The sequence below is a fragment of the Morone saxatilis genome, unplaced genomic scaffold, assembly GCF_004916995.1.
Source record: "Morone saxatilis isolate NCDOM2014 unplaced genomic scaffold, NCSU_SB_2.0 Contig19, whole genome shotgun sequence".
NCBI lineage: Eukaryota > Metazoa > Chordata > Actinopteri > Moronidae > Morone > Morone saxatilis.
Genome location: NW_023339751.1, coordinates 5,493,001 through 5,506,192, shown reverse-complemented (window position 1 = coordinate 5,506,192; position 13,192 = coordinate 5,493,001). Strand labels below are relative to the sequence as shown.

Sequence of the window (13,192 nt, the reverse complement as noted above, 5' to 3'; positions counted from 1 at the left end):
TCCTACTCGTACTACTAGAATTTCACACCGTTAAAAGTTGCTTTGAATCAGAATCTTCCAAATAATGTTTTCATCCCACTATTTTTTTATTTGTGCGCATTTAGTTAACTAGTTAGTTAGTGTTCAGTGCAAGTGTGTCAGTAAGCAATGTAGCGTCTACATGACAGCCTTACTTCCAAGACCTTGTGGATCTCATGTTTATCCAGGGCATACCTCACAGCAGAGAGAGAACCAACTCCTCCATGTGTTAATTAAAAACAATCAACCTACTCCTTCATGTGTGAATTAAAAAACGACCAGCTTGCTGATTTTTCAAAACTGCACAGTAAAACAGTATTTTATTTTCACAGTAAAATACACACTGTGTTACACTTAATTGAAATGATCGTTATCATTTGGTGCAGTTTCACCATCAGGTTTTTATTACCTCAGAATGAGCTGCAGAAGGGACAAACCAAACGCTGGATCTAGGTAGGGGCATTCATCAATGCGTTTTGTAGCCACCGTAGTTTTTCCTTCGCACTTGAGTCGCTAGGGTGATGCGAGCAAGTTGCGATCTGCTACAACTACACCATTAGATGTAATTAAATTAAGTAGGCTTTTTGTTAGATACTCTCTTACTATTACCATTTTCATGAATACTTTTACCATTAAATTACAGCTTTTACAGCTTTTTACTATTGCTCATTTAATACTGGATTGGTGAGACTAATACTCGTTTTTTGGAGAAATTACATTAAAAAAAAAACAATCTTTATTTTATTATGATCAAGATACATACTGAGCGGGACATAAAATAAAATAAACCTGCCAATGCTCCCTGGTGGACAAACTATGTAATAGTGACACTGTTTGCAAATTACCTAGTTTTTGAACATTGTTCTCGGTTCTGTACATTTTTTGCTTTTTATTCTGATCGGAGCCTAGAATTCACCAATACTGATATCCTGCATAAGTAATAATTCACAGATATTAATTGGTGTCGCTCTAACTCCAACCACCTCTGACTGTAGTTTAGACATATTTTTATCTGGTTGTAGCTGAGCATTTGCCACTTGAATTATTCAGTGGATGATGTACCCAGAGATGACAGAAGCCTGACATTTAACACTTGGTCGGTTGAAAATAACAAAACAAAGCTCCCCCCTCAGATATGGGACCTTTTTATTAAATGTTTTTACATAACTATAAGTATTGGTTATGTGTGGAATAGTTTTACTAATGTAAAGAATATGAATCTTGCTACTATTACATAAAGAACATTTTACTGGGTTAGGCCTTAGTCATCTTAACAGTGTCAGAACTGGCAGATCGGGTGGCACTGGGTGGGAGTATTTCACAGCACAGTGGAACAAACCATAAAAACACAGAGAAATATCAACTAAAGTAAAACACAAATTTATGACTGGAAACTGATTTTGCAAACCACAAGTTCTTATAAAGTATACCACTAATAAATGTTTATAAAGTAGCCGGCCTTGATTGCCACTGAAGGCTTGACTTCATTCAGGCCACAGCTGACACACACAGCTGGAGCTAGTGATGGACTAGCACATGAATGCATTAAATTCTTTCTGAAAGCTCCCATTAAAAAGAGAAAATACAATGAATGTGTGTGAAATAAGCAAAAAGATATGAAGAGTATGAAGACTCAGAGATGATGGCACACAGCGTCATATTCATCACTCAATCACTAATGAATTTGTCACTTCACGTAAGCGGATTATAAACGTCGTCTTCTTTAAAAGACAGTTTGGCATGAAAATAACTGAGCTTATTGACCACATCTTTCTCTCTGCAGACTACAAACGCTTTTAAGAACAAATCAGTATTTACATATTGTTGAAAGTCAACCACGGCTAATGGTTTCTTTCTTACTTTATCAGTCCACCTCAATTACTTTGACACACTATAGCACACTTCCATTTGTCTCTTGATGTCACTGTTGTACTTTCTTTGAAGATAATTTTACATAATCAGCATTAAATCGCTTAAAATCTCATTAAACCATTATGTTATATGTAGGTTGATGCACAACTCAGAAACGACACCATGTCTGACGCAGGGAGCTATTGAAGAAAAACCCTTAGGGGTCATATTGCTTTGTCCTGTATTTGACGCTGACCTTTTATGTACAGCGCTCCACTTGTCACGTGAACCCCGTATAATTCACTCAGGATAGGAACATCTAAATTATTACTTGACCCAGAAACACTCACAGATCAGATAAATACAGTATATAGTCAGAGCCAGTTAACAGAGCAAACAATACCTGCTTCTGTGAGGCCATTTAACATCTAAACAGAGTGCTCACAACTCACTGTCCTAGATGCGAGCCAAACAGAGTGGCTACGTTTGCCAAAGTTCAAACCACATCCGAGAGATTTTGCGTATTGCATAATAAGAATAGATATAAATATGAGGTGACACCCTATTAGAAAAGTGATATGATAATGCTGCTCTAAATAGATTTGCATATCAGAATCAACATCCTGCATGCAGCAGCAACAGAATGAAGAGACCAACTTTCTGCAATCAATCAGAAAATCAAACCGCGTGGGCAGGGCCAATTTCCTCTTTAGATATAACCACCCTGCAAGTAATGGTTACACCAGATGTAGATGTAGAGAGGCAGCCTAAATTGCCACTAAACAAATACAGAGACAATATTGGCCCTGTGGTGGGTATAGTGTCTAGAAAACAAAGTGGGCATCTTGTTTCTCAATTCTCAGTTCAAATCCAGTCAGTGATTTGTAATCATCTCCTCGTGTGATTGAAAAACTCCAGTGGAAATGTCAAACTCAAATTAAACACTATGTTCTAATCAAGTCCATCTTGTTTTTACAGGATTATAGAGCATCTCACCATTGCATAACACATTTTCACTATAGGTTTTATAGCATTGTGGTCATTAAATACTCCTTTAATCTCACCAGCTGATGTCTGTCTCATGTTTCCATAATCCTTGTTGTTTTTTTATTGCAAACTCTGTCTGCAATTTAATTTTGATGGAAAGGAGATTAGGTGCAGCAGAGGTTGCATAGGCTTATGTGCAAACATTTGAATTTGTCATGCTGATATTGAACGGGTGCATGAGAAAAGTGTATTAGATTAATTAAAAAATGTGAGCTTAGTGTGACTATTATGGAATTTAACCACAGTATTAGCATTTAGATACGTTTGTGGCAGTAGTTGTTGCTAAAAATGTTTTCATTCTTTATGTTTTTTCATGATTATTTTGTTAACATCCTCACCTGGTCAATGATGGAGTCCAGGGTGCTGAGCAACAGGAAGCCCCGTCCCCTGACCAGGTACTCTCCCAGTGCCACCATGTGACTCTCCTCCTCATCTTCCTCCCGTGCCTCTGCTCTCTGGGCCACCGCACTGCATAGTTGATGTACATCAGTCAAGAACTCCCTCGCCAGTGTGTTACTGGCCCCACTCATGTCTGAGCTGCAACACAAGAGACAGATCATTATATACATACTGTGCCACAATCAAATCTTTATAATACCTTGTAGGGTTGTGAGGTTGTCCTTCATAAGATAAAAATCTGTCTGGGTAGCTGCATGATTTTTAATATCTTACTTTAAATTAAAATTAAAAAAGTGAAATCACCTTCACAGACTTTAATGGCCACATAATAGTCTAGTTATTGTAGTTTAGAGGATATTTATTGCCTGTTCAATGAAGGGTTGCCAGGTTTTATGGAATTTTTCAATGATACCTTTTAATTAAAAGGTGTTTAAAGAGCATTAAGTCTTTGACTGAGTTTATGGAAGAACCTTTAAGGAAAATGTGCATATACAGAATGTGGAAGTAGCAGATACACAACACAACATGTTTTGTCTGCTCAATTTTAAAGCTCACTTAATGCACACTAAAAGCAACAATACCTTTTGCGATAGCATGTTGAGGTAGCATAAATGTCTAATATGAACAACAATTAGGAAAGAAAAAACAGTTTAGTGTAAAATCTAGTTCAATGATGATTATACATATGCTTGAGATTTTATCTGTAATTGTACTAGCGTGACAAATCTGCTGTTTAATCACATTAATCATTAGGGTCAATATATAAGAAAGATACAAGTACAGTGAGATAAAATAAAAAAAGCCTGGGTTGTACAATGTCCATCTCAATAAGAAAAAACAACTACTACTGGCCAAATTATGCATACGTGATAGTCTTGAAATGTAAACTCATGTAGCTTGAAGGTAAATAAGAAAGCTGACTTTCTCATAGAGTGCCTCCAAGCTAGTATTCGATGTCTGCCACAACCACGTGTTCCTCTTAATGTAACTGACAATAAACTGTAGGTCTGAAAATAAAACACACAGCTCACACCTCTCTCCATTCAGCGGTTAAGATACACCGCCCCTTCACAGGACAACCCCGATTACAAAGGTCATAACTAATCCATCAGACAGAAACCAAATAACTGAGTGTTCACTTGTACACGTTCACATTTCTGCCGTTTAGGTACTGCTCTGATGCGAACCTACTCAACACAACACAATAAAAACATAATACGCAGAGGATTGCTGGGTAATAAGATTTAAAGCACATATTTCTGCCACTAGCCTCTGTAACATACATTTATAGTCGTTCCTATCTTACCAAACGTTACTGGGTTGAACAATTTCCTTCCAGTCATCTTGAGTTTTCTCCAAGCATGACTGCAGCTCTGCTCGCTGTATCTGCATACCTCCTCACACGACTGCTGACTGAATTTTCTGTTCTCCAGCACAAATTCCATTAAATTGGAATTTCAAATGGAAGCTTTCCAGATTCGCAGCAGATCAGCGTATCACATGAAAGCATGTGATGTCACATGGTGAGGGGACTGGCCTTGTGAATACTGACAAGCCCCCAGTGCCCTGTAGAAGACCTCTGTAATCAACCATTATTCACAGTAACTGTCTTTGTATTCTGTACTACAACAATTGTTCTGGGAATTTTTTATAATGCTCAAAAAGGCCAACTAGGAACAACTAGAAAAAGCACTAAAAAGAGCAAAGAAAGAGGCTTGTTAAAGAGTTAAGTGCGCTATATTGCAAGAGGAATATTCTTGTGTTATTTCTAATTCTATTTTTGCCTCTTATCAAGGCTCAGTTGCTTCCAAAAAACACTAAATCTGTCAAGAGTAATTCCATAAAGATGTGTACACAATTATACACAAACCAGGCCTTTTTCAAATTTGACATCTACTCTATTGTTATATTTATTGCAGCTCTATTCTTAGTTGTAATTGAGACCACAAGGTTCCTAAAAAATAACTGGCTAAACACGTTATGCTAAATAGTTTCCACTCTTCTACTTCTATTAAGGAGTCACTGAACAGTTTCTACACCACTGATATAAATTATTTTTCCTCCTACACAGGGGTAAATACTTAGCTCAGACACCAAAACACCTTTGTACAGGATGTAACTCGAGCTTTAAAACCTTTTCTCTGTTGAGACAGACCGATAGAAACCGTATACATTACGTACATGGCACAAGATCTGAAAAATGTTGTCCAAATTAATGTTGTATTTTGTGTAATTATACATATGTTTGCAATATAATAAAATGTTGACGGTGGAAAGATATTCTTATTATTATCCAGATATAAAAAAAATGTGAGCCATATCTAACTTCTACTACTAAGTATCTCACACTGTAAACTCAGTGACAATTCAAGCTCACCGTGATAATTTCGCTTTCGTCTGGGTGAAAGATGTCTGTCCACTGAGTGGAGCTTATTTAGATCACAGGTCACTTTCAAATAGGCCAGAGGCACATCTAAAAAAGGCTCTGACATGCTATCAGCAAGTCTGATCGCATCCCTACTCAAACTAGCACAAAATCACAATTGTTTTTATCTCTCCAGCCTGTCTACATTTTGTAATGTTATTAAAATGAAGGTGATACAGATACATACAGTACAAACAACGATCAGAAAGGAAAATTATATATGTATATAATGTATGTAACTATGTATTATATATGTTTCAATAAACCAGAGCAAATCTAACCTTGCAATACTATTTCTCACCCTAGTTTGACTACTTAATGTGTAATATTATAATATATATAATAAAGATAATGTTTGTATTGTATTATCTGAGACACAGATGCAGTACAAGCCTCAGTCAAAAGATAAGCTTTGATCAAACAGCTCATACTGCATCTTCATCTCCAAAGGCTAAAACACAGACTTCATCAACTCTAGGAGGCGAGGAGCAATGTGTTATGTAATATATTATTAAATCATACAATGCCTTCAAAACAAACAGCTGACATATTGACAGTTCAAGCTGCATCACCAAGAAATGTAAAGAAAAAAAAATCAATGAAGGATAACACAATAAAAAATACCCTACAGTTTTTAAAAAAAAAACACAGTATTTGCTTGTTAAATATGAAAAACATTATTCTGACTGATTTCTCCACCAGCTTTGTGCCACGTTTTATCATTACCACAAGACAGTGATTAGAGACTCAGTAAACAGAGATAATGGTTTCCATGATATCACCCCGCTGCAAAACACATCTCTCTCCTGCAGATTACAGATTTTGCGTTTCCCCTCTGGCCAATTATTGGGATGTTCCTCACTCCAACTGAGTTAATTACACAGTAGAAGCTTTATTCTCTCTGTCCCTTTCCGTGTGGTTAAAAGTAAGGAAGTATAGGTTTCATTTTGTCATAGCAAAAAGTTTAAAGAAAGAAATTAAAGCACACTTTAAGCAATGTATAATATTCAAATATTGCTTGGGTAAGCGGCACCATGCTCTTATAAGAGTACACCGTACAGCGTCTTGAACCAGGAATCCTGTGTGTACAATGCAAGTGAGTGTATAATTATGTCATGGAGACAAACATGGTTTATCCACACAATTAACTGCATCAATATATCTGGTTCTACTGCAAACAATAAGAAATGAAGAGAGTGTGCACACACAAGATGAGCAGTATGTCCCTGTCACCCAGGACTGCGATGAGTTGTGACAAGTTGTGTGAGTTGAGATTTGTACATGACAACTGAATTCATAATGTTTGTTTTTATTGTTTGATTGATGCCAAAAGAAACTCTTTGATTAACACATGTTTCAGAGATTCATAACGCTACACTAACTCACTTACAAACTGACAATTTTAAAACAAACTACAATTAAAACATCATACATTTTAAAATCTGCCATATAAAATAACACCTTAAAAGACAGTTTACGACAGTATAACGACTTGAGGATCTTGTGACAAACCCGCTGTTGTTCAATTTCTACAACATCTGATAGCTACGGGATAATTATTGCAGACAAAAGCTGGAAAAACTAAGAAAAAGGGATGATTTAATGGTTTATCTCACAGCCCGAAACATTAAAGTCCATTCAGCTTGTCTTTAAACAAGGACATTATTTCAGGCATTTTGACCAAAAACCCATTCAATCGAATCACTTTTCAGCTGAGGGAACACATAGCACCCGAATGCTAATGCCCTCACTTAATTCTATGTAGTGTGTGTGTGTGTGACTTATTTACACTGAACAGAATACAAACAAGAGGCACTTGAGGTGCTAATGCCCCACGATTTTCCACATCAATATGTAAATCTATGCAGCAAGGTACTCCAACAGCTAATGCATCATGATTACATAATGTCTCCAACCTTTACTATAGTGGTTGGACATACAAATGCTGAAAATAAACGTTTTTTTTTTAAACTAAACTTTACTTTTCTTTGGTAAAGACATTAATAAAAGAGCAAAGTAACTGCAGGTATTACACACAGTCCATGTCACAACTGGTGTTAGTTTCACGCAAACATTCAGATGTATAAAACTGACCAATACTGTTTGATCACTAATGATTTAATAGCATCAAATATTTTAATTCTGAAGATTATTCATTGCACTGTTTAGTCACCATGCTATTAAAGTCCAGTTTTGTCCTGGAGGTGTCAATTTAAAACTCTTTGAGGCTACAGTTGTGTGTGAGCCGCTCTTACTGAGACAAAACTTCCATCACAGTTAAAGATGTTAAAATAATAATGAGACCTACCAGAATTTCAGTGCATCTCTGGTGCTGTGGTTGGGGTGATGCTGCACATAGTGGAAGAGACAGAGGAAATTCTCCAGACCCTGAAGGCTGACCTGATAACAGAGAGAGACACACACACAGACGAGACATGAATCAAAGCCAGATTATTACTTGCACTCACATTAAGAAGAAGTGAAATGAAAAATGAACTAGACAAAAACAGTACTCTTTTACTTGATAACGCATTATGACATTACTCCAACTCATTTTATGTTTTGTAGTTGTTATACGTGATGGCACAGTCAATTAGATAGTGATGTAACATCCCCTAATGTCATTACAGACTTTTGCTCCAATATTGATTTATCAGGTCAGATGCATTTTATTTCTCCTCTCTAACATCCCAATACAAAAGCATGCATTCGAATACAAATTAAAAAATAAAAATGAATTATACGTTGACACACAAAATCAAAATCACACAAAAAAAATTCAGTTCACAGAACCACAAGTCATATTTCAGACATTATGTTTTAATCTCTGAACAAACTCCCTTTATTCATGCTCAAAAGTGAAGGCTCATTACTTAATAATCTGATAGACAGCCCTAGTACTGGAGACTCCCTGAGTCTGGGGATACAAAGACCATAAGAAAGATGAAATCAGCCTTGTCGCAGTGCTGCGGTCAGAGCCTGACCATAGAGGAGGAAACTCTCACCACCAGAGCTGAAAAACACAATTGGGACTTTCTTAACAGTGACACAAGCCACCTGACCGCTTTTAACCGCATTACTGCTTCCAGGGTAGTGTGTTAATACAGACGTGCAGTTCTCTATGCCAGCATCCTGCCATCCCTTACACCACACAGGAGCTAGCTTTACGCCTCCGCTAATCTGACACCACTGACTGGATTCATTCAGGGAACGCCGATCTCCGACTGATGTGGCCGCGCTGAGCGTCTGGGTCACAAATCCAAAGAATAGACACCACAAGCACAGTTCCAGTCACATTACACACAGTCTGACCTATTATGGCAAGGAAGGAAACAACCTGGAACAGCATGTTCAGAAACTTAACTCAAATTAGAGGGCTATATAGGTTTTTTTGTTTTGTTTTATTGGTATTATTGTTCTTGTTGTTGTTGTTGTTGTTACAAAGGAATGCCTACATTGGGAAAGTTGTTAACAGTCAACAGTCTCTTCTCAATTAGCTATAGATGTTAACTTAGTCTGTTATCAAAAGATTCCTAAGAAGTAAGGATTTTTAAATGTCTCAACTACAGTTAGTCCTTTAAATGTAAGGCAACATATGAATATGAAAACATTTTCTTTCTTGAGTCTCTACTAAAACATGACCTCAACTCACTATTAGAAAAGAAAGTAAGCTTGGTAAAAATACAATTATATTTAGCATATTATTATTAACACCATTAACAAATATATCCATCTTGTGCTACAGACTTTAAAACAGGTACACTGTTGAGTTTTCGACCATTAGTAGCGATACAGAACAACGTTTGTTCAAGTGCGTCTCTATTTTGTTTGCATCACGTACACTCACAAGAATGTACACACATTTGGCGATCGTATCGAAACTATTCTACTGATTGACGGTGGCGGTAGCGACCAAAGAAGTGTAACTAAGGCTGTGAAGGAGGAGAATCCTCGGATGTAAACAATGCAGGATTTAAAAATAGCCAAAACACTGTCTTATGTTTTATGAGGAAAAAACACATTCAACATAGACCTCTGAGCTGAAACATAAAAATAAACTACTAATATGCATCAACTAACACTGACACTCTGCTTTATAGGCAGCCTAAAACCAGAACTACTCATCAACAAACATCATAATATCTTTATTTTTTCAATTTAAGTGTACTTGCACCTCAGTAGTAGTTTGCACACTTGGATTCCCCATAAAGAAGCTCCAGAGAAATGTGGACACAGTGATATCTTTATACAACCACATTATGTCACAGTGACACCACACCGAATCATTCAGCGGCACAGACACAGATTTGAACATAGACTCAATTCTTTCTATTAGCATTACATACATGAGAGCAGAAAGTTAGTGACATAAAACAGCCCTTTAAAAGAGTAAATATGGCAGAATCTACAGCTCTCTTTATAGTCTACAAGCCCTACAGCTATGCATATCTGTGAAAACTGATTTTCTCGTACTCCATGACTAACAAACAGGAGGGAAACCTTTTTAATCGGTTATTCAGGTGCCTTCAATTTTGTCACACCGTGGTTTTTGCCGCTAACCGTCACGGTGAGGACAGGGACCTCAAGAGAGGCTACTCTTCTGGCACTGTTGTACAGTTTAGTGGTGAGTCAACTTCCTTCCTGTGTGAGAACCGTCAAAACAAGTTTTGTTTTCATTCTAGCACTGTGAAGAGATGCAACCAATGAAAGAGATTTAACCAGCGAACATGTAATATTGCTCATTTGTTTCTGTCACAGCTTAAAAGATGATGAACACAGATATTCATGTCAGGCGTCCTAACATTTCAAGTTGCAGGTGATGAAGGTGCAGAGTTGACCACACTCACCAGGGTCAAGCAGGGGCAGAGAGGGTGACACTTCAACAGCTGAGGCAACAACCCACCCAAGCAGTGAGGGGATGGGTGGGTAGGAAGGTAGGTAGGTGGGGGTCACTGCACACCAGAAGGCTGGACAACATCACACACGGGAGAAGGGAAGAGGAAGAAAAAGAAATGCATGGATCATGAGAGAGGACAGGAGAGGACAGGGGTCAAACATGAAAGCTGACAAGAACATAAAGGTGAAAGAAATAAATGCAGCAACAGATGACAGCAAAGATAAACAGGGGGAGTGACTGGCAGGAAATCAAAGATTCAAGGTTGCCAAAACTATTATTAGTTTAATAAATAAGCCCTGGAGCTACGCTGGAGCTGTGCACTCAGTCTATTAAAATTAATCTCCCAAAACGAGCATCTAAAATGACTCGGTTTGTCCTTGTGTTATCAGTGTACCTGATGTGGCTGTATTCCACATATGGGAAAGGGAAACTGAGTGGTTCACGATAACACTAATTTCCCAGAAAGGGGGTTGTTTTTTTCCTCTGAGGCTCTAATCCAATATTACAATGCACTCGGCACAAACCAGCCGGAGTGATTTGATAATGGAGGGACTGCCAATACTTATTAATACAGCTCGGAGGGGAAATCAACAGTTCGCAAAGCTCCGAGAACACATTTCTGTAAACAAAAAGAAAGCTTTGACCTTTCCTCTGCAGTGATGAACTTCTTTATTTGCTCATTTGTCACGTAGACGTACACAGGCTGTCGGGGGGTTGAGACGTCCAGCTACGCGTTGCCCGTATTGCCACTCAGATGTATTTTTTTCTAGCTATTTTATGATTTGTTGATAGAATAATTAATTTAATATAATCTGACATTTTGGTGATGCAGACCTTTCCTTTCATCTTTTACTGGTTAGCTGTTGCTGTGTGAGTACAAGGGCTGCCTGGCCAAAGGGAAATTAACTTGCTACGTGAATACATATCCAAGTCGAATGATAAAGGAGACACAAACAGCACAGAGTCATCAGAATTGAGGAACACAACAACAATCTTGCTTTTAATAATGTATGGTCCAGGTAGGTCGAAAGTAAGTCTACTGCAGATGCACTTTGCACAACTAACAGGCTGAATAATTAAAAATGGACAGACTCAGCACCCATAGTTTACAACAAAGACATTGACAAGTGCATTCATTTGTTGAACATGTTGCTTGAAAGGAAAAAAATCTTCAAGAACTCCTGCCCATGTCCTTAGGTCCTCTCATACCCCTTCCCCCAAAAGACAACTATTTTTATTCCCGGATCTGCCTGATTCACGTGGGTCACATTTTCAGGTCGTAAAATCCGGAATTCCTCATTAATCCGTAAAAATCCCATCCCTGTTTGTTTTAACTCTTTCTCCTGTCAGACGGTGGCTTCGCATACGAGAAATGGACGTTCGATTACCGAAAGTCAGAGTGAAGTTTCGCGTAATTGCTCGGACGTGGCGACTGTGACCTGTGTCTTTTACACTGCCTTTATCCAACATGGCAATCATGGGAGGCCTAGTCATGGGAGTCTGACGGCTGAGTCACCCTCACTGGTACAGACTTTCCTCTCAAGCTCTCTTTGGATAATTGAGTAGACTACAACTTGGCAGAGGCAGTGAAAGCGATGTGATCCTGTCCTCGTGAGAGAGGACGTGGGGCATTGGTTATGCAATGTTTTTTCCGATTTGAGATCCCTACTGATCTAATTTGACATTTGGGTGATGAGCATCATGAGGAGCCCCTAACGTTCCGCATTTCCTCACCAACTACGAGTCAGAGAGCAGGGCGGCTTCACACAACACCACAAATAACTTTCTTTTTTCCCCATTAAGACACACGGCAGAATGTCAAGAAGCATGTTTGTCTTTTTGTCAGTGTCAGGTCCACACTGTCACAAGCGGTGACCTTTATTCGAGCATACGGTAGAGGAAATGAAAGTGTGTTGCTCTCTGTTTCATTGTTTTCATTACAGTGAGATAGCTTGCAAGCTGGTGTTGGTCAAAATTACAATAAAGCCAGCCTGCTCTGGCCTTTCTCTTCCCCAGTGAACTGAGAGAGAGAGTGTGTTTTTGAGGGAGAGATCTGACTTAATAACATGCCACAGGGTGGAAAAAGCTGAGACAGAGCAACGGTTGGAGTCTGACTCAACCTCGAACGAGAGAAATGAATTATTCATTCATTCAGCCATTCGTGTGGAACAGCTCTGGAGACCGGGGGCAAGTAGGTGTTAGGTTGAAACTAAGGACCGAACAATAAAATGCAGATGTGAAACAAGTCCTGTGGCGGACAGACACGCCTAACGATGCGACTTCACTAAATACACGTGTTGGTGAACAATGTGAGGAAATCATGCGAGTCACACTACATAAAATTAAAATGATCAACAACCTTTGGTGACAGGATGTGTGATGATCACAAGACATCACGATCAGAGCCTGACTGCACACGTTTTATGTTTGGACCAAATTACTGCAGAATAAATTAAACAAGTTCATCACACTGAAGTGTTTCCATAATTCTCCACTTATGTAGCGATTCATGACGCAAAATGTTGTGTAATGTAGATGTGCAGCATTGTTTTCTG

At 38.3% G+C, this 13,192-nt stretch overlaps 1 protein-coding gene across 6 annotated transcripts in view; it reads right to left on the bottom strand.

Annotated features, from left to right (window-relative positions):
* lyst (lysosomal trafficking regulator) overlaps positions 1 to 8,140 on the bottom strand; it is a gene marked incomplete at its 5' end in the record, with an annotated part of 45,175 nt that extends 37,035 nt beyond the window's left edge. For all 6 annotated transcript variants that reach the window (XM_035663288.1, XM_035663286.1, XM_035663287.1 and 3 more), the window contains 2 exon segments: positions 3,255 to 3,453; positions 8,049 to 8,140. In XM_035663288.1, the coding sequence (XP_035519181.1) occupies positions 3,255 to 3,453; positions 8,049 to 8,140 (291 nt within the window).
* Between the last annotated feature and the right edge of the window lie 5,052 nt (positions 8,141 to 13,192).